A 25,798-nucleotide genomic window follows, 5' to 3' on the forward strand; every position below is an offset into this window, starting at 1 on the left:
TGCTATCATTAATCACACCATTCTATCTATTATATATCTTATTTTAATGATAACATTCTGACAGAACTTAAATATGAATGTTCCTGGTCTCTCTTGCTCTTATCTCCCTTATTTTCCACCAACCTCTCGTTTCTCCCCCTTATGGGATTTTTTGAGTCTATAATATTGTAAGATCTTTACCTAACTATGTAAAGTAGCTTGAGATGTTGTGATTTGGTGCTATACAAATAAAAATGAATTGACAGAGGAAAGCAGGGTCCTTGGGCCGCTGGACACTGATGACTGCAGTGACTCATGGAGCAGAATGAAAGCACTAAACCCTGCCACAGGTCTCTCTGGGCAGATATCTGTGACACTGAATCAAGCTGATTTCCAATCAAGACATCACATCAGATGCCGAATTGGTGAACTGGTGGCTCACACCTTAATGTCTCAAAGTGCATGTCTGTGAGTGTTGTTCAGGTCGACCAGTTGCTTTTACATTATGGCTCTTTCAATTATGTAGCTTAATTAGAATTCTTTCATCATTTAACTACATCATCAATTTATTGTCTGATACTGAAAAGTGATATCTACAAAAAAGTGTTTTAAATGAAACACTGTACATAAATAAATGAAGCATTATGAAAATAGTAATCATGTATATAAATACAGACATAATACTTTATGTGATGATAGTGTTTTTTCAGTTCCTCAGTTCCTTTTTAGTGACTTGCTCTGTGGGGATGGGTTAGGGGGTTCTGAAACTGAATGGTTTCGTTTTTATTGTTTTTTATTCTGTAATGCACTTTGTATTACATTAAGTATAGTAGTAACTATGTACAACTATATACATATAAAATTTGATTGATATGCAACTGTCACTTTGATCAGAATGAGCAAACAGCCAATCCCGTCCAGTGCCTATTGTAGGATTTTAATGAATAAAAGTAGCTTTGAAGAGAAAGCAGAGCCCCACAAAGTGACCTAAATCAATTACACATCTAATATCTTAATAATTGATTTGTATTAAGTATTCATTCAGGTCAGTATTTACCCGATGATTCTTTACTCCAACATTTTCTTATGCTATACAAATGATTGTACTTTAACTTTGTGATGAAAAGTCTAATCATGGAATAAAATAGTAACTTTGCACATTTGTATTATAAAATAAACACAGGGTATGGAAAATGTATTTGAATTAAAAATTTGATTGGACAATTTCTACAATAAAAAATAGAATTTTATCAATAATATCTCTGTTGCATCATATTATACAATATCATATATGAAGACTTAAAAAATAAAAAAGACAATTCTTATTATCCTCGTGTTGTTATTTGTAAAAAAAAAAAAAACGATCCCGATCTGCGCCTTGCGCGTCTCCGTTTCCCAATGACGTAATTTGACGTTCGGTGTGAGAAACCAGGAAGTGGGTAGCCCGCTGTTGTTTGTGTTCGCTGGTCGTCTCTCGTCTTTCTGATTCAGTACATCTTGTAACACGGGCCGAAATGGCGACGTTTATTTCAGTCCCGTTAAAGAAGTCGTCCGAGGTGGACCTGGTGAAGCCGCTGTCCAAGTTTGTAACGGCCACATACGCGGGGAGCGAGGACCAGGCAGAGTACCTCCGATCCGTGGACGAGTTGAACAAGCTCCGCAAAAATGCGCTGGGGAGGCCGCTGGACAAACACGAGAGCTCGCTGGAGGTCCTGCTCAGGTAGACCCCCCCCCCTCCGTTTTATAACAGCCCTGACCCACACAGCCTGATACTGACACACGGATCCACTCTCACCTGTATCGGGGAGCTAGCTTAGTCATCGCCGCACCCAGATGTCTTAGCCTATAGTTGCTAACACGGGAGCTAAAGTTAGTCAAGCTAGCATGCTAGGAAGTGTTTGTCACCCAAATGTCCGACTCGCGTGTTTTCTATACACAGTTTCAACGAACACTGATGTAGCTTGTTAGCTTGTACTTAACTGTCAGATGTGAAAACGGTTAGAAAAGCCACGCAGGCCGAGCGAGCTAACGTATGTAAATTAACTGACTCACATGATGACACTACATGGTTTACGTTAGCATTAGCTTCAAATTAATGTTATTGTTTCCGGGTTGAAAGACAGGGTGACTAAAAAATAAATATAAATATAACAACATCAACACAAGCAACAAACTAAACACTCAGTCCCCCTCATCACCACCGTCATCGATTGTTATCTTTGGTGATCAGCTGACTCATCCTGATTCTTCATTTTATAGCCATGACAAGAATAGAGGTTTTAGTTGTTTATGAATAAGTGATGTAATTGTCTTGCTCACACACACACAGTTAAACTGCTCAGCTCACTTTCAAATTAGCATGATTAGCTCTGTACCACTGAGAAAGTCCCAGTCAGCTCCAGTGTCAGATGTCATTCAGAGCCAGGGCCAGGCTGCCGCTCCACCTCGTGGCAGGGCTGATAAACCAGGTTTTCATATCGTATTCATATTTCATATAACAGATCAATGTGCACACAGGTGTGAGTGTGTGAGAATCACAAGAAGAAAGCAGAAGAATGTAAACTCTGCCTGTGGATTATTTATTAGAATCAGCTGTTCTGAATTTACAAAATGTAGGAAAACCACACATGTAAAAATATTAAAAGTGAAAGAGTCACAATGCTGACCTTATGCATAGAGGAACTGAAGTTGGGAAGGATTTATTGGACTGAAACCTACTTCCTCTCTCTCCAATGCTCCGCGGACTGTTCCAGCCTTGTTAACTACTCTGACCATTCTATAACTAACTTAAATTGTTTTATCATGACTCAGCTCTAATGGAAAATTCAGAGAGTTCTTGGCTTAACTAGTCTCAGCTTTATCCACATACTATCATTTCTTAAACTTTACGTAGTAGTATAGCATACTTCATTCATCTATATATAGAAGCAGACTTTGCCCCTTCTCATATCCGTCTTTGTGACTCATGATTTATTCCATGCACTGATTATGTAAGTGGCCAGATATGCACTCGCAGGATGCAGGTCTTACGTTTTTCACCACAGTTAGCCAGTTGTTTTTTATTTGCCAAGATAAGGCTCCTGAAATATTAAATCAACAGAAGCCGTTAAGTGTGTAGTACTGACAAGTGGAGTGCAGCCAAAATGGTCTGAAGTGGGATTTGGTGTTTTCTCACGTGAGTCAGTGATGCTTTTATGAGATAAATCTACCCATAACCCCATGAGTGATGGTCATGGCGTCTGTCTCAGTGACCTGTCTTTCTTGAAAAGAGCAGGGGTCATAAAGATTTTCCCATGTATTATTCACTTCCTATAACTACCTAACTGTCATTAGCCTACAAATATATACACATTCTAAAGGCTTTATGTATAAAATGCAGGCAGTTGGTTTGGTTGGTGCCTGGCTTTAGCTTATTAGAGTCAGGATTGGAAGTTAGCGTATCAGTGCCGAACTTTCTGCCATTACCCTCTGTCAGCATTGTTGCTCCTTGGCTCTTTGCATATGTCTGTGCCAGGTAGCCAAGGCAACAGAGCCTACCCCTTTGATAGACGTACTAACACAGTGCCATTGTGTCACCGTGGCGACCATTGTGTTTTTTTTTTTCTTCACTTCACTAGAATGACACACCACATCTCAGCTTTCTCTGTGCACATGTGTCCTTTTTTATCTGTATGGGAAACCTAAGCATAACTAACTGTATGTATAGGTAATTCTATATATAAATCCATTCTTTGTTTGATATTTGTTTGCACTCTAGTCTTTCTGGGAGCGAGACAAACAGAACAGATGAACTAGTTCTCTGGGATTCCCTAACCAGTCCCTCTGCATGTTGTCATGCATGTTGTCAACAGACTGTGCACAGGCACGATACTGATCAAATGAAGGGCGGAGGAGCAGTCACAGTTTCTTTGTGCACTTGTGTTTATGCCCACTTTGGCATGCTTCTGTATTCTGTTATTTTTCTTTTTTCATGACTCATTGTACATCATCTTTGAAATAGCAGAGTATTCTCATCCCACAAAGCTAAGTTGTTTGATAGTAATAACTCCATTATGATTTACTGTATGGACTATTTTTTACCCTTTTTTAAATTAAATTTTACTATTCAGTAATAATCTAGAATATAAATGTTTCTACCTTTTATAATAAAGAACAGGACATTTTATTTCAGATGTATTTAAAACATGACTTTAATCCAGTTGTTTCTCTCTCTCTCTCTCTGCAGATACTATGACCAGCTGTGTGCTGTTGAACCCAAGTTTCCCTTCTCTGAAAACCAGGTAAGAGATTGAACAGCACACATAATTGTGTGTTAGATGTAGCTCCCGAACAGAAGACACTCAACCAAAAGCCTCTCTCTGTTTCCGCAGCTCTGCTTGACCTTCACATGGAAGGATGCCTTCGATAAAGGGTCGCTGTTTGGTGGCTCAGTCAAGCTCGGTAGGTGCAGCCTTATGTCAAGTGCATTTGTGTTTGTGGAAGAAGATCTGCATGGAGCTGAGTGTACAGAGCTGTAGTCAGCAGCAGATGGAGGAAATAATGTTACAAGATCGGCTTTGCCTTCAAGGTCCATTGTCTGTACTAATTACTCCTAATCCATCACTTTTTGTGTGTGTCTGTCTCTCACACACACTCGATGGGTAGCTAAGCTTTCGGTCCTGTTTTACTTTGCATCCAGAAACAGGCCTGACAGGGTGTCAGGGTTCAAGAAAAAATAGCCTCTGAAGTGTGTGTGTCAGGGTCAGACCGCACTAACAGGTGGTCGAAGCAAAAGGGAAAGAAAATGTGAGATGAAAAAAATTAGACTGGAAAAACATGTCCTGACTCTTAAGATAGCTCTTTGTTGCAGTCCACATTCTGCACATTTATTCTGTTCACGCTTGAATCTTTTGTCCTCTGTGGTGAATTGTGGGAGCTCATGACTGCAGGATTCTTTCCAGTTTACTCTGAGTGAGATAAATGTCAAATGAAGCAGTAGAAAATTCCGTTTGGAATAAAAAAAACTATTTCACAAAAACAGCTGTGTTCACCAAAAAGATCTATGAAAGGTTGTTGTCACTCTGTCCTCTGCATACTCACTTTCTAGCTGTGAAAGGAAATTTATCTTACATTTAATGTGTTTACCAATGATATTCACTTGTTCAAGTTGTCCCTAAAAATGACCACAGTATTGTTGTGTTGCAGCTTTGGCCAGTTTGGGCTACGAGAAGACGTGTGTTCTGTTCAACACAGCAGCATTGGCCAGTCAGATCGCCTCAGAGCAGAACCTGGACAATGACGAGGGGCTGAAGGCTTCAGCCAAATTTTATCAGGTGGGTGTAACAGCAAACAGTGATACAGTAATATGTACAGCATGATTTCAATGCCGGGTGGAAATATTACTGTTATGCTGTTTTGTCAGATATATGCCTATAGACTACAGAGATATAAAGACACTGTCACTCCTGTGTTGTTGTTTAAATGTCCACTGGAAACCTTTCAGATGATGAATATTTGTCTTTAGAAACCCCACTTCCACTAGGACTTTAATGTCAGTTATCTGTAAATATGGGTATTGATTACCCACAAGTGAATTTCATGCAATTGGCCATGTGACCCAGACATGAGCATACAAGAGGCCTGTACAACTTGCATATATATCTGCAATTTAAGAGCAGCAGCCTGTGAAACATGATGCCCCGACACTGTCTGTGATCTGTGTGTAAGCTGTGCTAGCAAATGGCTTTCGTGAAACCTGACACTAGCACATAAAGAAAAGAGGTGCTGTTACTGAGACACTGTGTCTGTTGGACCCTGGTGGCATGAAGACATCTTCGTCAGGTGCCAACGGGGCTGAAATGTGATGCATTAAGTGATGATTTAGTAAAACTGGGGTTAGTGATGTGCAGTAAGAAAAGTTTAGACTGATATTGAAGTTATGTGTCTCATCTGTGTTTTTCTTTTTATTCAAATCAAAGTTATTTTTATTTGGCATTAAAAGTTTCAAAAACAATGTTGCCAAAGCATCAAAATAGAATTTAGCCAAATAACCATATATCTGTGTCTCTATGAAGCTGGCCAGTGGAGCGTTTGGTCACATTAAGGACACCGTGCTGTCTGCACTGAATAGAGAGCCCACCATGGACATCTCCCCTGAGACTGTGGGCACCCTCAGCCTCATTATGCTGGCCCAGGCCCAGGAGGTCTTCTTCCTCAAAGCTGCTTCAGGTATCCCCCCCTAAATGTTCAAGCACACATTATATTTAGTAACATACAGACAAGTAACATCATAATCCACTGCACAGATTTCCAAAGCTTTTCAACGCTCTCTCATTATGATTTATCTCTTTCTGTCATGTGGACCCTTTTTACACGTTTCCTCAGTAGTTTCATCGTTCAGGGACACTGGTGTCTCACATCTTCCAGTCTTGCTAATATAATTGAAGCAAAGTATTTGTGCGCACTTTTAATAAATAGCATCTTTAATTACACACGTAATTTATTTTTTTTGCCCCGAGAGTAATTTTAGCAAAGGCAGCAGGCAGCTGAACACAGCCCCTGTCCCAGTTCTGTCTCCAGAGTTGCTTATTGGAGTTTTTAAAGTTACATCCCATTAAAAAAAAAAAAAAAAAAAGTCACATGTTTTTTTTGCTGAGAGGGGGATTATGTTGTGAATTGATTTGAAACTTTTAGGATGTGAGGGTAAATTAATCAGTAAGACGTATTACTACTGTTAAATGAATGAAATGCACAAAATATAATTTCTTCTAATGTGTGTGAATGTATGAATGAATTTGAGTGAAATACAGCTGGTGTTATAAGTATGTTATATGTGAATAACAAGAATGTAGCTTTTTATCTGGATTGTACTTAAAAGTGTCTTTTTCAACCAATAGATAGGATGAAAGATGCTCTCGTCGCAAAGCTGGCCAATCAGGCGGCAGATTACTATGGCGATGCCTTCAAGCAGTGCCAGTATAAAGACAACCTTCCTAAGGTATGTGAAGGACACACATGCAGTGACACATGGGCATAAAACTGCCTTGGTTTAGCAACAAACAACAAGACACACATTCACACTCAGCCATGTGTTCGTTGTGATGGAGATACACACACTTTAGATTCTCTGTGGTGTGTCTGATTGTGTGTTTTGTTTCATATGTGTGAGTCTGTGGAGGAAAAAAGATTTGACCGGCGTTACTTGGGTTGTGGGACTGTCCAAAATGTAATCTCACTCTTTCCTCATTGGTCCATTTCCATCCTGTTTTCATTCTGATTGGCTGGTTACTACTGAACTTGAGTTTGACCTGTTTCCGTTCTGATGTGTTTCTTAACATCTAATCATGGACATGTGGAGAACTTACTTTCTGTCTTGCACTTGTGCACGCACACACACGCACGCACACACGCACACATACACAACATCAGGTTCATGCAACAGAGTTAATGAAATCAATCTAAAGTGAAAAGGAGGTTATGTTTTCATTGGCTTTTGTTTATCTCTTTTTGAGCCAGATTAGCCAAAACCTACTGCAGCAGTTTCCATGAAATTTTGTGAATGATTGGGGCTTGACCCAAGGAAGAACCTAGTACATTTTGGAACAGGTCCAGATAAACAAGCCGATGCAGGAACTTTTTTATTAATACTTACTTTAATATTGCAAGATAGGGCATTAGACTTGGTGGTTGTATTATTGTATTAGTTAATTGGTAGTGACTTATGAAAGAAGATTTTAAAATACAGTTCTTTGGAAACATTTAGTTTTAAAGGTGCAACTCGAAATAGCATGTTGGAAATTAGCTTGTATTTTCCAAGAACTTTTTACACACCAATAAAACATGTAACAATCATGGTCATGCATTCCCATGATATCTAGTTTGTTTTGTCATGAACTGTAGCTTCATGACACTCATCAGCTTGTAGTTTTTTGAATGTTTATAATGTAAAATTTCGCTTTTATTTGTGCAGTGAAATACAAGTTCAGGGACACTGATCCAAATCTAAAAAAAATTGAAAAGCAGCATCTGTGTTGAATGCCTGAAATCAAGCACACACGCAGTGTCAAAGACACACTCACACACACATGGCTTGGGACATTTGATGAAGGTGTGGCAGCTTCTGCGGAAAGGTTTAACACTGATGGCCTGTTCTGTTTTCTCTCTCGTCCTCCTCTCTTTCTGCATCCCTCGTGGTGTTGGTGGTGTTGGCATTGGTTATGTTTGTGTGATCGCGTACTTGTGTGCGCACGCTTCTGACTGTTTTCGCCTGTTTGTGATTGGCTTTCGTGATGTCATTTGTGACTTGACTTCGCTGGTGTGCGTCTGTCATTTTGTGGTTTGCCTTGCCATTGTGTGTGTGTGTGTTTATATTTGTTTGCGTGCCTGTGTGTTGTTCTGTGGTTGCCTCTCCCTGGTCAGTATTTTTATTTTCAGGAAGTGATTCCGGTGCTGGGGGCCAAGCACTGCATCATGCAGGCCAACGCCGAGTTGTACCAGAGCCTTGTGGCCAAGCAGAAGAAGCGTTTTGGAGAGGAGATTGCTCGCCTGCAGGTACGCAGCTTTCACAATTGTTTTGTCTTTCTGCAAATCATCTGTCACATTTTCAGCTAATGTGGCCAGTCATTTATCATCATTTGTGTAGACTTCAAGTAACAATTTCACTGTGACATTCTATATCTAAAACAAACAGTTGACTCATTAAGCAATTTCTTTCCCTCCAGCACGCAAAAGAGCTGGTGAAGACCCCTTATGATGAGTACGTGAGCGTTAAAGACCTGACAGACAAGATCAACCGAGCGCTCACCGCTGCCAAAAAAGACAATGACTTTATCTATCATGACCGTATTCCTGACGTCAAGGATCTGGAGCATATCGGCAAGGCAACATTGGTCAAACCCACTGCCATCACACCGCCACTCAGCCAGAAATTCACAGGTATGATACACTGACATGAAACAGTTTCCCATTGTCATGACGAACTGACAGACATAAAACTAAAGCCGTTTTTAGACACGACCTACAGGTAAAATCCGTAGCAGCAGACAGAGGCAGGAAGTGACGTATTGACCCCACTCTGGGGATCTCTTGATTTTCTTGACAAACACACAGACACTGGTGTCATCTCTCATCACCACAAAATCTCTTTTGTCACTCTTGTGTTTCTGGTAATTGGCTACCTTTTCCTCCTCAGACTTGTTTGAGAAGATGGTTCCCATGGCGGTGCAGCATTCCATGAGCATTTACAACCAGAGGAAGGCTGAGACTGTGAACAGACTGGTGGGAGCAATGAGGGAGTCGACCAACCTCTGCAACGGGTATGTCGTCCTGTGTGACACAAAGCAGCGTTACCAGGAAGTTATAAATAATTTACAGGAACGGTGTGTGCAGCAGGCTTGGCATTACAGAAAAAGAGTGCTGCAACAGTTCATAAGGTCATATAACTTAAATCGTCTTGATTGTAGTGTATTGCTAGAAAAAATAGAAAACCTTGAATTAACTGCGTTAGCTACATTAAATCTAAAGGTGTATACATTCATTACTTATATACACAATTGTAAAGAGACTACTGTTGTCTGGAGAAAAGAAAGATAAATGCATAATTGAATTGTGGAATTTAAAATGTCACAGTTATGGTAAAGGCGTCATGAGACAATGTCCCATGGGAGGTGTATGTGAGTGTGTGTGTATTAGTGGTTGGTTCCGCGCAGCGCTCCCATTAGGCCATCCATCCCATTAGAAAATAACAAACCATCCACTGATGACATGGATGTCAGAGGTCTGTAGGTCAGGTTGATAAGCGCTTTGAGGGTCGTGTGGGTATGTAAAAAAAAAAAAAAAAACCTGACCCACGCATAACTAATGTAAAGTATGTGAGTGTAATTGTCTTTCAATGAGCATGTCCGTGAGTGCTTGCGTCTCCATGCATGGGTGGATTTATTAAAAATTCATAACATAATGGTGCATTAAAATGTCAGTACAAGTACTTTGTGGTTTTATTGTAGTACCCTCAATAACAGTCAAGCATTTGTGTCATGCAACTTGGAGATTTTAATGAGTGCTTAACAATGTGCAGTATTTCATTCCATTTAAAAATGGCCACAATATCATAGTATTCAATTATAATAGTTGTCTTTTGAAATTAGAATGGTTACATGGCTTGGTTTTTTAATTTTAATGTTAAAAGTGTTACTGTGAAATTAAGTATAATAGGACAAGACTCAAAAAATGTTTGAGACCACAATAAATAACAGGCGATGGGTACCTGTCCAACAGGGTGTTGGCGTCCCTGAACCTGCCAGCTGCTCTGGAGGACCTGTCAGGAGACTCTATCCCACAATCCATTGCTGAGAAGGCCAGATCCATCGTGCAGCAGGGAGGACTACAGAGCATCGAGCAGCTCATCAAAGACCTGCCAGAGCTCCTGACTCGCAACAGAGAGATCCTGGACGAGGTTGGTGTTAGAGACGAATAGAAGCACTCTGAATTATGCATCTCTAACTCTACTGTCTGTCAGTAACTGGACATCTCGCTGTGCTGCTAATAGTTACCCTAAATCCATTTTAAAAAGTAAAGAAACCATGTTCACAAGAGCAGCCTCTTAAACAGCTTGTTTGTCACATGGCTTTGCTTTCCTGAAAACATAACATATGAATCCAATGCTGCTGACTTGGACATCCTCAATGTTGGACTTTCCTACCACCACACACCAGAACACATGAACACTAAAAACTCATAATTGTTTCTAATGGCAGAAATCCCAGATCAGGATCATCACTGAAATCTAATTCACTGATCTTCGGGCCAAGGACTGTCTGTCCACGAGCTTCAGCCAACATGGTTTTTTAGATAGCTTACTGACAAACAAATAAACAGACGGGAGGAAAAGCATAAAACACAATTTGCTTCCAAGTTTGTTGGCAGAGTTGAAAAGTCCAAACCAAAACTGTCCTAATTTCCCCTAAAATGTAGATAGTTCTGTCGTGTAAAGACAAAATGCGGCAACTGAAAGTTTAATATAAAAAGTAGGAAAGCACGTTCATGCTGGCAGAGTGTCAATAATTCATTATCTATTTGTTTTAAATGCAAACTGTCGGCACGATTTAACTTTTTTAAGAATACACTAAAGTAGTAGTAGTTCTGAAACATTTCATCAACTTGGATGTCACTCAGTAGAGCACAAACTTCTGCCAAGGCCCAACAGTCCTCTTGAAGTGAAAATACATTTCCTGGATTTGTCTCTTTCTTCACATTCGCCCCAAACATCATTATTTGTTTGGGCCAACCCATAACCCATCCTTCCATCACGTTTCGTCAATTTTGTAGTTTTACATTATTCTGCTGCCAAGCTAACCAACAAACAAACCAACAGACAGGGTTGAAAAAAGTCATTGATTGCCAGAGCAAAACAGGTTATATAATTTAATTATTGTCTTTTACTTATTTATCAATGAAAACATGCCCTATATGTGCTGATATTGTTTTTTTATTGAATATCTTTGGTTTGTAGACTGAATGAAGAACTAAGCAGTGTTAGGTTGAGTTTTCTAAATTTGTAGTAGCCAATACCTAGTATTTATGAACACAGTCCGTTGGCCCAAGCTTTAAAGTAATTGAGGCTTAGTCATCAGATCATCTCATTTGAGCCTTGTTATATTTCCTGCATGTGCTCAGTGTGGTGTTTTTTTTTTAACTAGTCTCTGAAGATGCTGGACGATGAAGAGACGACAGACAATGAGCTGAGAACCAAGTTCAACCAGCGCTGGAACAGAACCCCATCTGGAGACCTGTATAAGCCCCTTCGTGCAGGTACACACACACACACACACACACACACACACACACACACACACACACACACACACACACACACACACACACACACACAAACACAAACACACACACATGTTTCTGTGCACTGTTGACCATGGTCACTTCTAACACCCCCCCTCTTCTCTTCCCCAGAGGGCGCTAACTTCCGCAACATCTTGGACAAGGCTGTGCAGGCCGATCAGGTGGTCAAGGACCGCTACAGCGCTCACTGTGACATGATCACCTTGCTGTGTAAACCAGTAGAAGAGCTCAACGCTGCCATCCCCTCTGCCAACCCAACCAAAACCCTGCAGGGCAGCGAGGTCTGTCTGATTTTCATCTTCATGTCTTGTGCCACTGGTTAAAGTAGCACGTAAACCTTTTTATTTCCATCTGCCACCTCAACCTACACAAACCTGCTACACGCAAAAATGTTGCGTATACTATGTACTTTTTTGTGTATTGTGTACTTTATGGCCCTCCTCCCCACAGTCGCTCCATTTTTCATTTTGTGTGCTGACTTTGCATTGTATTTCACTGGGGAACTTAAAGAACGAAGCAAGCAAAACTGGGAAGGGGTGAGGAAGTGCGTGTCTCAAGCCACATTGCACTCAGCTACAGCGGGGGGAAAAGTTTTGAGGTGTAGACAGCAGACATTATGACGAGGGTGAGAGGTCAGAGTCAATGCAGGACAATGCACCATGGGGTGGAGAATTCAAGCTGTCTCGTCTGTCTTCCCTCCAGGTCGTGAACGTGCTGCGCTCGCTGCTCACCCAGCTGGACGAAATGAAGACGGAGAGGGAGACGCTGGACGGTGAGATAAAGGCTGTGACCTTTGACATGTCTGCTACCTTCTTGACGGCACTGGCCCAGGACGGGGCCGTCAACGAGGAGCAGCTCTCACTCTCCCAGATCGACCAGCTGTACGGCACCTACAACCAGAGGGTACAAGCCACCCTCCGCATGCAGGAAGAGCTGCTGGGACAAGTTCAGGTATGTAAACGCACACAAGGTGGCGTGTTGCTGAAGAGACGCTCTTCATGACAAGTTTATCTATCAACAGTATTCTACCAAACTGGGGTGACTCTGTACCATTCACCCGCTCAAAGGGTGGTAGTAGTAAAATTTGACTTTCTTCTGAAATGTAGCAGCAAAAAGTGAATTTCCGTAAAAGGATCAATGACGCATCAGCATAAGGAGTCAGTCAGCAGGTGCAGATAAAGTCCAAAGAGAGAATGAAACCAAGCTTCCCTCTGAGTCATGCTCTTCTGTGTGAAGACAAATGATTTGTTCACTGTGCATAAATCTTCCAGGAAATATCAGTCGTGAATGTTCTCAGTCTGTGATCTTTCTTTTCCAGACATCCCACCAGGAGTTCAGCAATCTGAAGCAGTCCAACTCCGAGGCCAACCAGAGGGAGGAGGTCCTGAAGAAGCTGGCTTCAGCCCACGACAGCTACGTTGAGATCAGCAGCAACCTGCGCGAAGGCACCAAGGTACTCGCTCAGCACAATACACACCGGCACACACAAACCTCAGCAGGCTGTACTGCAGTAATGCATGTCTTGCCAGAAACGCTCTACTTTTATTTTTTTAATTTAAATATTACTTTGTATTTCTGTGTCAAGGTGTTTTGCAAGCCAGGGGATTTATTTCTGTCCCCCAATTTTTTTCTCCTCCTCAGTTCTACAACGACTTGACAGAAATCCTGCTGAAGTTCCAGAACAAATGCAGCGACATTGTTTTCGCTCGCAAGACCGAGCGGGATGAACTACTTAAGTACGTACATGTCCGTTTTGTTGTTGCTTTTGAGCTGCAGCTGAGGCCGGTGATGGCCAAAATGCAGGAATATGAAGGAAACTGTTGTAATGTTTCAATCCTGCTTTCAGGGATCTGCAGCAGAGCATCGCCCGAGAGCCCAGTGCTCCATCCTTCAACGTTCCTGCCTATCAGAGCACCCCAGCTGCTGGCCCGACCCCCGCCCCCAGGACCGTATTTGTAAGCAGCACCTCACAAAGCCGAGCACTGACCACCAGTGAACTTTGATCAAAGTCTGATGGTTGTGTATCTGTCTTTTTCTTTGTCTTCTAGACTCAACCAGCCCAGCAGCCCCCAGCGAAGCCCCAGCCCCCAGCCAGGCCTCCACCTCCCAGCGTCAACCCTCAGGCTGCCTCCGCCGCTCCCACCAACACACCAGCCACTGGCCTTCCCGGCAACAACCCACCTGTGGCCCCTCCCTCCACGGCCCAGGGACCACCTTACCCCACTTACCAGGGTTACCCAGGGTGAGTTTTTCACCATGGCATCCTGGTTTGAGAAGATGCTTGATGTTGATCAGTGGGATTGTTTTTAGCTAGATAGCTAGTTTTTCTAGACTTGGATTCTTTCATGAAAACACCTGCAGTCGATGAGCTCAGAGGCTTATTGCTCCTTCTCTGAGATTTTCTGTTAGCAGCTTTTTCATTTTTGGACAGTGCTGAGTGGGGCTGTGCAATACGACCAAGATCACATATTCTGATAGAGATCTGGTTTGAGCACTTTGATTGCTCTTGTCCGTAGACTCTCCATTCTGTCTGACATGAAAGTTGCACAGCTGCTAAAAGAGGTTGGTTGAGTCTGAATCCCTTGTGCGACTGCAAAATATAGTTTGAGACTTCTCATACTCGAACCACATCCATGCGACAGGTGTTCCCTCTTTTAGGAGCGACCTCTTGATTTAGACTGGGTTCAAGTTTTTTATTTGGGAATCTGATGAGCAATATCTCTGCCCTGGAATTTGTTGAATATATGTTTTGTCTTGAAAATGACTTGTAAGAAGATAGTTGAGATTTGAACGTCACGTCACACATTTGTCTTCTTTGTCGTGGTGTCCATGCAGGTACTTCCAGGTGCCGATGGGATACAACCCCTACGGTTATGGTCAGTACAACATGCCCAACATGCCCAACATGCCCAACATGCCCTACATGCCCTACCAGGCCACTCCAGGACAAGGAGGATACCCTGGAGCCCCTCCTGCTGGACAACCCTACCCTGGCTACCCCCAGCAACCGCCACAGCAGCAACAGCCCTACTACCCTCAGCAATAACACTCCTCTTCATCCCCTCATTCTTCTTCACACACGTTAACACCAAATAAAAACTTCCCCCCAGCAATAACACTTTATCTCCATCTACTCCCTTTTCTCCGATCCTTTGTTTCTCACTATCAGCAGCTGTGAGTGAACGGTGACTTCAGAGCTGCTTTGCACTTCTTCTGAAACTTTTGATTACGTTGCTCTTCTCAAGGTTTTCTTTTCCATCTGTCCCTTTTTTAACCTACATCCTGACTTCTGGGCTCTAAAAGCACTTTTGCTCAACTATCTCAACTGTCATCGATGCACTAACCGCCTCATGTTTGATGTACTCATATTCTTAGAGTTTTGTTACTTGTTTAATTTAAGCCTAGCCTTTTCTGCATCAATAACCGACTCTTTGTCCAGGCTGGACTGCTGTACAACACTTATGGGGGCACGTAGAATCCCAGGATGGCTCTCTGTCTCCTGTTTTGAGAGTGTATGTCGGGTGGGTGGATGCCTCTCATCCTCTCCCCCCCCCACCCACTCAGTGCTTCTGTATCAACTATAATCCTATTTTTGTAATAAATACCGATACCGAGCTGATGTAAAAAAAACTCTAAAAACAAATGGCCTGCAGGTTTTGTAATGTTAATCAGACTGTTGAGCATTCTGCTCTCGTTCACTCTTTTTCTCTTTTTCCGTCTCACCAAGGGAACGTGGGTATATATTTTCCGTGTTACAATCAGACTGTACAAGTGGGAGAAATGGCTCTATTATATAAATATATGTATAAATAAGACTCTGTATGTGGTTAACTGAGACACTGTGCACTGCACCCTCATGCTCTTTGTGTTTATTTTTATTCCTCAGCTCTAATGTGATTAAAAACAACAACTGCGAGCCAGACTTTGTCGGTCTTTGAAATGTGTGTGTTACTGGAGGTTTGTAAAGCAGCCAGGAGAGGGCAGTCCTGCAGCTCCCAGTCGAACCGCAGCCTGAGCAGCACTCACTACTTCTGCTTCACGTGCCATTGTTGCTCTTTTCAGCCAATCAGGGAAGAAGTCGTCCCATCCAACTAATCGGATGCTTTTTGACCCTCCTGAACATTCGGGGCAGATCCCATTTAGATGACATGCAAATTACGTTCCAGTGAGGTCGTGATCTCATCCAATCATATTTCCCCGCAGGCGATTTCTCCACAGACAAATTTCATCCCAAGATATTTATTCAGTGTCAGGAGATGCTAATGATTTCACATATCTCCTCCCTGTGTGTGTGTTTCTCTGTGTGTGAGTGTGAGTTTGTGTGTGTGTGGCAGGAAGGCAGATGGCAGCGCAGTGTGATGTCTGGAAGGATGCATGGAGATGTTGGCAGAGAGCTGCTGGTCCCCTGCCTGCATCCATCACTCCACCTCTTTCCATTTTCCTCTCTTCTCTCCGTCTAATCTGTCTTCCCGAGTTCCTATCTGCTCAACTCTTTTTAAAAAACCCACCATATTCCACTTCATTTTCCCACAGCGAGCTCCCTCTTTTTTTGTTTTTCCTCCTATCAGACTCTCTTCATCATATTTTTCTTTGTTGCTCAGCTTTTTTCTCCTGTATACCACCTGTCTCTTTATATGCTCATCTGCTCCCTCCTCCATTTTTCCCCTCTCCCCTGGCTCTTCTGTTTAGTTTTTTTTGCTTACCACTCATCTGTCCTTGCCATCAAAGCTTGCAAATCGCTGTCAGTGAGTTGTTTTCACTGGTCAGTATCTCCTGGTTCATTCACGTCGTACAGCATCACCTCGGTGTGTTTGAGAGTGAAACTGACAAAGAAGGATACACACTTTTTAATCAGATCTAACATCCACTACACATACACACACTGCCATGTCCCCCCCCCCCCCCTCCCTCTATCTATACAGCATGCCGCTGCTGCCAAAGCCAATTGTAGTTGTGGATGTGTTTATCAAAGGTGTCTTTGTGTCTCAGCCGCTTAATTTTAACAAGACATTCTCCACTGGAGGAGTGTCATATTTTAATTGGTCTGAAACAGAATAAAGGCAGCGAACAGAGCGCTGCAGTGACAGGTATTAATTACCTTCTGCCTAATGGCTCCCAAACTCAGCACTCAGCCATATTGGTGTTCACACTATTCTAACTCCCCCACTCTCTTCCCTCGTCGCTTCGCCCTCCTCCTCACCATGTGTTTGTCCGCAGTAAAGCTGAATCCATGGTTTTCTTTGGCTGCGATGCTGGATAAATATAGAGGAACATAGTGTTTTTCTAATATATTTCTAATCCCTGCAGCCTGTTCTCTAATTTGTCGGGGGCTGGCTTGAAAGACTGAGAAGTGGTTCAACTAAAATCAGGTTTTGCAATTGAGAAGGGTTAAAAATAGTTAGCTAGGAAGTCTAAATGGCTAAAACTGGATTTCCACAAGGTCTTAACAAGTAAATGAAATTCTACAATTTGATAATCTGAATTTTGTTCGGTTCATTGCTACTTCCATCGTTCTGTAGAGTGAGTTTTGGCCAATGCATAGTTTGTATTGTTATGAGCTCATAATAATAATACTGTAATAAAACAATAAGGCTGACATGGTAACTGATAAACATGCAGATACCTGCTGTCTCTGGTTTGTGAAACAGTGTGGTGTTTGGTTATTCACTACTAGGCTACTTCACATTATTTTCAATGAAATATTTATATTATGTTAATATATATTCAATTTATATCATATAATTAAGGAGGCTTATTCTGCAACTCTGGTACTCCTTCATATCTGTCCTACTTGACATAGGTACTTGTAGAAACCCTGTAAAATTAAGGATAATGGTTGACATGGCAAAATAAAAATATGTTATCGGTTGCTGAAAATAAATTAATTGTTTCAGTTGTTAAATTGAAAGTAACAGTAAATGGTTGTAATAAGCTGAAAGTAATGGTTTAAGTATAATTTTACTGAGTGAAACCACATTTAAATTCACTTGAGTTCCTGGGACTGGGCTGTGAAGCCTCGTCAAGCAGGTGCATCACTTCCGTGAAGTGTGGTGTGAAGCTGAGATGTGAGAAGCTTTAAAAAAAAAAAAAAAGAAGGTAAAAATAATGCAGTGCTGAAATCTTGTTCACGGTGTTAATTTGATCAGTCTATCAGTTTACAAGTTGCCAGTATCAGTGAATGTGCGTTGGCTGATAATTCTGCCTCAGCGCTGCAGCTCTGTGGTCCTGGTATTTTCTTTTCTTTTCTTTTTTTTTTTCCATAGAAGCAAGATGCCTGAAATAGCTCTGATTGACAGGTATAGAGACACAGTTACTATAACAACTACCTCCTGGCTCTCATGAGCACTTCTCTCGCTCTCTCTCTCTCTCTCTCTCTCTCTCTCTCTCTCTCTCTCTCTCTCTCTCTCTCTCTCTCTCTCTCTCTCTCTCTCTCTCTCTCTCTCTTCCTCTCCTCCTCCCCTCACCTCTTCTCTTTTCATTTTCTTTTACCAGCGCTCCTTTTTACCCCTGTCTCCCTCTCACCCCCTCACAATGTGCATGTGTGGGTGTTGAGGGAAGAGATTATGAAAAAGAACTCGACTGCAATATTCCTTCACACCGAGATGTTTGTGTTGCAGGATAGAGAGGCCTGGCACCAGCTATTGGATCTAACCTGAGTGGGTGTGGGTAGGCGAGAGTGGGAAGATGAAACATGCTTATACAACATGGGCAAATAAGCCTTTTATATTCTTTTCGTGTTTCCTTTTTGGTGTCTGTTTCTCTGTCAGGTTGTGCTGCTCCACTTGTGTAATCAAGGCAATCCAATGTGCAGCAGTCCTGCCTGTGTGTGTGTGTGTGTGCGAGTGTGCATGTGTGTGGGTGTTTTTGCATGCATGCACACCCCCGTGTCAGGAAAGCAGCACAGTGAGGCCACCCGATATGATGGGTGAATTTCAAGCACGATAGAATCCGAGGGGACTGACACCAGAGAGCACAGAGTGATAGTGTGTGTTTGTGTGTGTTTGTGTGTGTTTGTGTGTGTGTGTGTGTGTGTGTGTGTGTGTGTGTGTGTCTCTCTTTGCTGGGAAGAAGACGGACGTCATTGCTGCCACCTGCTACAGTAGGACAAAGGCCAAACACATACACACACTTGCATATGCAGACAGCCAAGCGGAGGTCAAAGCAATCTCTTAACATAGCATTAATGATATGATTTACTTAACCTTCTTACGCTGAAGCCATCCTGGACCCTCCACTTCCTCCTGTCAGTGCACCCCCGCCCACACCCCTGTCCCTGCCTCTCTTTTCATCTCCCCGTCCGTGAGTCATCACACAGGGTGAGAGGTCTGAGGAAAACAAGCTGCCAGAGTTGGACATAACATAACAATGCAGCACCTGTCAGTGTGTGTGTATGTGTGTGTGTGTACATGTGCATGCAGCTATCTTGGTGTCTTGTCATCAGACGAATGCAGGGAACATTTCCAAGTCTTACAGTAAATACAAAGGCACACTGACCATCCGTGTGTGTGTGTTTGTGTGTGTGTTGCTTTCTCCACAAGTTCCTCTGCAGCTTTATTGATTGCTTGTCTTGCTTTATGGCAGGAAATGAGATGGTGGGTCTCGACACCTGTGTGACCCCAGCAACAGAGATCCTCTAATGATCTGAACTCGGCTGCCTGGGTCTCGTGCTGCATCCGGTTCCTCCAGGTTCCTCACTCGTCTCCGACCTGATCAGTAGCGCACCCATCGGCCTCTCAGAAGACAGGTACTCCTAGCTACCTGTGTGTGTGTGTGTGTGTGTGTGTGTGTGTGTGTGTGATCAAATAATGAGAGCACCTGTAGAAGTCTTAACTCCACTCTTCTTGAGGCAGAAGTTCACAATTTCAAAACACTGCATCAAGTTGCATGTGTTAGTGTTTTAATATTGATCCTAATGATGCTGTAAATTGATGAGTGGAACTCTGATCTGTGTTTTTGATGTAAACTTGCTCTGATCACTTCAGCCTGGTTGGTGATTTCACGGCATTTCTGCGTCGTTCACACAGCAAAGGGTGATAATTCAGAATTAATTAGGCTACAATGCACGAGGGGGGAAAGGCACAGCCCATAATAAGACATATAAAACAGGATGGGATCTGGTATCCAAGTGCAGGGTATCCATAGAGACCGTTGCTATGGCGGAGAGAAATCTCACCTCATTAGGAACAAATATAAATAGCCCTGCGACTCAGCTTATGGTCATGATGCCCACGGCTGACGAACAGCCTCAGGGGCTTCCAGGTCAGTCATACAGGATGAGAGCCGGGATGTGGAGAAAGAGGGAGTGATAAGTGGATAAAATGATTAAAGCAATTAGACGGAAGGAAGGAGGGGAAAAAAATAAGGTTTGGATGAAAGGAGGGAGAAGATTGAGGATGGGAGAAATGGGAGGAGGAGGAGGAGGAAGAGGAGGAGGATGTATGTGTGGGGACAGAAAGAGGATGGGTGAGGGAAAAAAATGGAACCAGAAAGAAAGTTTGTCACTGCCGTCGAAAGAAAATCTCTCAAGTGTCAACCAGCTTGTTTTAATTGTCTGAACTAAAAGTGTACAAGTGAACATCATAGTGCAAAAATCCTTTTTAGTGGTTAATGGTGAAAATGATGGAGTGAAACTGTATCTCTGTGTTCATGCAGTGTGTTACACAGTGTGGCAGCATCACATCAGCAAAGACACAATCCACAAAACAGAAGTGAGAGAGAAAGCTTGACTGAAATAGCAATAATGAGATGGTGAGAACGACTTGTGAAAATAAGGATCATTCTTTTTTTTTTCTTCATCGTTGTCTCCAAGACCTGACTTTTTGCAGCGCCGGCATTTTCCCAGTGATGTACGTAACAAGCGAGGAGAGGAAATGAGGAGTTGTGGGAGGAAAGATGGAGGGAGGTGAGGGCTGCTGAGAGAGAGAGAGCGAGGAAGAGAGAGTGGGAGAGAGAGAGGTTGACAGCCTGGTGGAGAGGAGACAGATGGGAGGAAAAGAGAAAACTGGAGACATCCACCACTGATTGCATCAACAGGTCTGAGCCCCTCCAGGTATGCTGCAGTGCACCACAGTATTACTACACTATTGACTCATCTTATTGTTGACCATCCGAAGGTCCTGCATGGACTCTTAGCCTCTTTGTCTCTCGTGTGTGTGTGTGTTCTAGTCATCATTTCTCTGTGACATAAGACCAAAGTGTGTGTGTGTGTTGTACATTGTGTCCTGGTTTTAAACATACCGACCTTTTTTTAATTCCTCCTTTTTGTTTGTTTTGTTATTCCTCCCCTTTACCTGACACTGAATCTGATCCCTGGACTCAGGGGCATAACCAGGGGTGGAGACAGGGTGGCACTGGCCCCAGCTGAAATCTTACTGGCCCCTGAAGTGCTCCTGTGCAGCCAGCTGTCTTTTAAAAAGTCACTTCCTAACACTATTAACAATAATTATGACAATTTGTCAAGAATTCTTGTTTTTCAGCTTTTTCACAATGTGCGTGGACAAGGAACAATTTTCAAAATATATTCCATGATGTGTGGCTTTGCTCAGAGCTATAGAGCTAACAGTAAACTAGGAATAACTTAGATGTGACTTTTTGACCTCACTGGTTCTCTCTGGCTAAAGCTACGCTACCAGAAATCACTACTTCCCTGCTGGCAAAGACGGGATTGTAGTTTTATCTGGGTGGAACTTACGTACTCACTTAGACTTGGTCCTCTTCATCCTTTGAGGGGCACAAGGCATCAACAATCTGCCTCCATCTTGTCCTGCCCTGGGCTCCAAGTCAGACCCATCCATTGCAGCTCAGCCCTCACAGCTTTGGTTTTGTGGCCGGCCCTGTTCGTGTTTTTAGGGGATGTTCATCTTCTTTGGTTTGTGGTTCTGGTCCATTCTGAGAACATCCCTGCGTCTGATCTCTGGCTCCACACTCTGGCTCTTCGTCTTTCTGTACAGATCTTCGAGATTTGAGATTTGTTTAGGCCAGAGGATGCAGCATATTTTCCTGAGGCATTTGTGAAACTAATTGAAAAACGTGGTATCGGATCAGTACATTGATTCGCGCACTCGCAAATGCCAGACCCGGCATTCCCGGCTTCATCAGAAGCATTTCTGATGCTGGTATTAGTATCAGAACATCAGTAATTATTACATTATAAACTGCTTCCTCGACTCCTCTTTCCCTATTAGCTGCATTGAAATGCAGCTTCTTACATGTGAGATTATATTGAATCTCATGAGGGAAGTCAGGCACACATCCATTTGCATTGTGGATGCCCTCACATTACTGGCAGCTGCGTAGCCTTTGTAGATTTTTGGGCAAACTGATGGGTCAATTAAGGCAGGAAAAAGCAGACTCCTTCCTCTCGATGCAAATAAACCTTAAAAGCTTGTTGCAGCGTTCTGTTCTTCAAAGCTAAATGGTTTTTCTCTGCCTTTGTTGTAAACAGTGTGTTTTCAACCCTGGAACAAAGGTGTCTGCGGCGGCGAGATGAAAACTGCGACAACTGATGAAGATGGTATGAAGTTCAGACGTACATTTGTGTAGGCTGCCTAATTGAGGAGATTGTTTGATTCCTCTCCCTCTGTGTTTCTCTCCCTCTGAAGACCTGTCAAACTCCACAATCAGCGAAAAACAACGTGCATAGACGGGTTTGAGGAGGAGCGGGGGGAGGAAGGGAGAGTGAAGATGGAAAGACGACGTTTAGGAAGAAAAGGAGGGAGTTTACGCCCACCGACTGAAGAGATGAGAAGACAGGCAGAGGAGGGGAGAACGTGTGGAGGAAGCAGGGAGTTGGTGCCAGAGCTCGTCAGCCTGTCAAGCATCCGTTATAGACCACAAACCCACACAGCCATTGCACTGCTGAGGTCTATCACTTGACAGGTGCACTTCCTTCACCTTCACACACATTTGAAGACACATCTCTTACACTCTATAGACGTGTGTAGGTGGCCAAGTTTACGCACATCAAATTTGAGCCTTGTCCGCAGAGCACAAGCCCAACTCGCATGCTTGGTCTCCGTGCAGCAGAAGGCGATCCACTGTGAGTCACTGTCATTGATCAGAAAATAAAACCAGTCAGGTAGATTCCTCATAACTGATGCTTCCTTCACCCCTTCTCCTGGGCCACTAACTGTTTTAGCTCTGCGCTGGCACAATCTGAATGCGCGCACTCAGCCCAACCCACGTTTGCACCCATATTACTCCTCTCTGTGCTCATAGTTTTGTAATTCTGACTGCTGACGCACTGCATCTAAATTCACCCTCCACTTTCCCTGGGGAGTTACATCAGGGCTTTGTGCACTTTTTGTTTTTCTGTGTTTTTTTTCCTTAGGTACCTGCACACGTACAGTGGCAAGAATATATACGTGAAGCCTTTGGAATCACTTGTTTTTCTGCATTAATTGTTCATAGAAAAAAACGTACAAACCATTATTACCTTGTGTGTCTTGAACACCATCAATGAAAAGGGTGCATCAGAGAGTGCACACCTCGGCTCAAAGCTAAAGCCCTATCTCGTCTTTTTAAAGACAGTGGAAAAAAGATTCCTATCTTATCCTAAAATTGAATGGGACCTTCCTTGGTTCAACATTTCATGGAAATTTTTTTTGTGTAATCCTGCTGATAAACAAACATATTGCAAACAAAAGTGTAACCCCGTTAGCCAAGTTAAAAATTCCAGGTGCAGTTGTACGATCCTCGGTTGAACCTCTTTTAGCAGCAAAAAACCTGAACTCAGCTCTTCCAGTAGATTAGACCCCATTCAGCCCACAGAGCTGCTTCAGCTTTGACTGAATCCTCATAACTAACAAATGCAGATGAAAACATAACCTCCATGGTAGATTTGTTTTTTGAACATAGGACTAGATGGTGAATATCCTTTGTACGTTTGAAGGTCTTCTGCACAATTTAGGTCACCAACTACCAGTAGATGTTAGCAGGTGTTAGAAGCCGCCAGCGGGTGTTAGGGACATAACCTCAGTTGTGCAGAGGTAACAATCACATGTAGAGATCTCACCACAAACAAAATCATGTTGTAGCTGGGTTTGGTGTAACTGTGTGTTATACTTAATGAAATAACAATATACAAAGTGAACATTATGAATTGATGCAGTTATGACATTGTCAGTGATTCACATGTTTAATCTGTACAGAAACTAATAAATAGTCCATGCAGTAGAACTGATCCTGGTAATGTTATACTGTGTAAGGACAGTTTACAGGGTTGGAAATAGGAAGCCAGGTTCAGAGACGCTGGCAGTCTGTTGCCAAACATCATGCGGACCATTACTCTTATACCGAGCCAGAGTTCATGAGAAAACAGAATCATAAAAATTATGTATTCTTAATTAGGATTAATGCGGCATAAAAGAGAGACGGTGCCGCAGCATCTCACCGAGGTTAAGAAGCAAAGGAGGAGGTCTATTTGTCTGTTTCTTGTCTGTGGCTGTCTAGTCGCCCAGCCGCATGCTCCATCATAGTTTAAATATTCATAGTCCGTCCGCTGAATATTCATGAGGCCAACATTAATATTTATGAGCCTCACTTGTTGAGGTGTCACTCGATCTCTTGTACACACACGCACACAAAGACATTTACACACACGAGGATCAAAAGAGAAAGCCATGTCTACTGATTCATAAGTGACGGTGTAAGTTACTGTGGAGCTGTGGTGCAGCGGTAGATAAAAAACAGGGCCACCTCTTTGTGTTCATCAAACATTTACAACTCTTTGGTTAGGTAGTAATTGTGAAACATTTTGGGAGTTAAGATAAATTAATTTTTTACTTGTCCCCATTAGATGAGAAGATTGAGAATAAAGAAATAAACTTGTTTGTTGCACTTTGTGCTGTGATGTTCTGCTTCTATTCACATTTAAACAACAGGTCGGGCTGTTCCTGCTGAGTGCAGTTGTACACTGCCTTTCATGATGCATTGTGGGAAACAATAAATGCACTATATGGAGTATAAAAAACTCCACGAAACTCAATATATAGTGATTAATGAGTGATTTCGGACACAGGCTCTGACTCCAAATGTGCAAGATGGTGGCGTTTGTATCTGGGATATTTTAGCTTCATTTCTGGATAGTGGAAGGAAGTGAAGATACATACACACATGATAGCAACATTAGGCTTTTTATTTTATAATGCTATGTTGATGATAATAAAAAGTGTTTTTTACAAGGTAGAGAAATGTGACACTAGTTTTAAAGGGTGAGGTTGCAGATAAATATTTGACTTTATATGTCTCTCTACCAGAGGAGACAGTGAGTTTGCCCTCCATTGCCTCCCTGAGACGAGGGCCGCTCTAATCCCACTTCCAGTAAGATCTTTAAACGTCCCTGCACCACAGCAAGGCCCTGGAACTGATGTAACACTATGACACATGCATACACACAGACAGTCAGCTGTGCACTTTCTAATGAGGCGTGTTCACGTAACGTGCCACAACAGTGGAGGTATTTCTTGTGCGTGTGTAACGGGAAACGAGCGCCACTGAGTCTCTGTGTCCGGCGCGCACACATGCCTACCATTCTGCCAGTATGTGTGTGTGAGTGTGTGTGTGTGTGTGTGTGTGTGTGTGTGTCTGTCTGTGGTTATCTGTGTTATTTTTGTGTCTGTCTGTGTCTGTCAGTACAAAGTTTAGATTATATTCACACCAATGGACAAAAAACATCACAAATTTGACTTTAACTGTCATAATTTCCTTGTAAATTAGTGTCATTACAGAATGACAGACCTGTGTACAAGTGTATGTATGCAAGGGGGGAAAGGGGGGGTATGCACACACATAGTAATGTCTGCTAGGTTTCGGATGACGCACATCCTGAAGCTTGTGCTCAGTCATCTCTGTAGCTTGTGGTTGTGAGAGCGAGTCTGTGACATTTATCTCATGCAGTTTGTAAATGTTTTTACTTTATGTAACAGTCACCTGTTATACCTCCACCTGCATCGTCGCGGAAACCAAAATTTACTGTCACAAGTTTCTGTAA

The 25,798-nt window shown here is 42.6% G+C and overlaps 1 protein-coding gene and 1 long non-coding RNA gene across 3 annotated transcripts; both read left to right on the forward strand.

Moving 5' to 3' along the window:
- Positions 1-1,389: 1,389 nt before the first annotated feature.
- pdcd6ip (programmed cell death 6 interacting protein) lies at positions 1,390-15,724 on the forward strand. Of its 2 annotated transcripts, none has more exons than XM_069515853.1 (18): positions 1,390-1,699; positions 4,205-4,259; positions 4,350-4,419; positions 5,164-5,291; positions 6,033-6,186; positions 6,855-6,955; positions 8,377-8,508; positions 8,679-8,892; positions 9,149-9,272; positions 10,231-10,408; positions 11,652-11,763; positions 11,920-12,089; positions 12,511-12,759; positions 13,127-13,261; positions 13,450-13,544; positions 13,655-13,763; positions 13,857-14,050; positions 14,644-15,724. In XM_069515853.1, exons 1-18 carry the CDS (start codon positions 1,494-1,496, stop codon positions 14,852-14,854), a joined length of 2,637 nt encoding a protein of 878 aa, XP_069371954.1. In that variant the 5' UTR covers positions 1,390-1,493; the 3' UTR covers positions 14,855-15,724. The 2 variants fall into 2 exon arrangements, with proteins under 2 accessions (XP_069371954.1, XP_069371955.1); XM_069515854.1 differs by having other exon boundaries at positions 8,392-8,508.
- A 4,828-nt stretch (positions 15,725-20,552) lies between these two features.
- LOC109631715 (uncharacterized) lies at positions 20,553-24,645 on the forward strand. The gene is made up of 3 exons (XR_002202865.2): positions 20,553-20,857; positions 22,253-22,321; positions 22,410-24,645. It is a non-coding gene; the product is annotated as an uncharacterized lncRNA (long non-coding RNA).
- The last annotated feature ends 1,153 nt before the right edge of the window (positions 24,646-25,798 follow it).

Source organism: Paralichthys olivaceus, chromosome 20 (genome assembly GCF_024713975.1).
Source record: "Paralichthys olivaceus isolate ysfri-2021 chromosome 20, ASM2471397v2, whole genome shotgun sequence".
NCBI lineage: Eukaryota > Metazoa > Chordata > Actinopteri > Pleuronectiformes > Paralichthyidae > Paralichthys > Paralichthys olivaceus.

Excerpts from the sequence above, each read along its gene's own strand:
- pdcd6ip (XM_069515853.1), top strand. The coding sequence starts at position 1,494 with ATGGCGACGTTTATTTCAGTCCCGTTAAAGAAGTCGTCCGAGGTGGAC. Across the intron at positions 4,420-5,163 it reads TGGTGGCTCAGTCAAGCTCG|CTTTGGCCAGTTTGGGCTAC; the intron begins GTAGGTGCAGCC and ends GTTGTGTTGCAG. Across the intron at positions 5,292-6,032 it reads CTTCAGCCAAATTTTATCAG|CTGGCCAGTGGAGCGTTTGG; the intron begins GTGGGTGTAACA and ends GTCTCTATGAAG.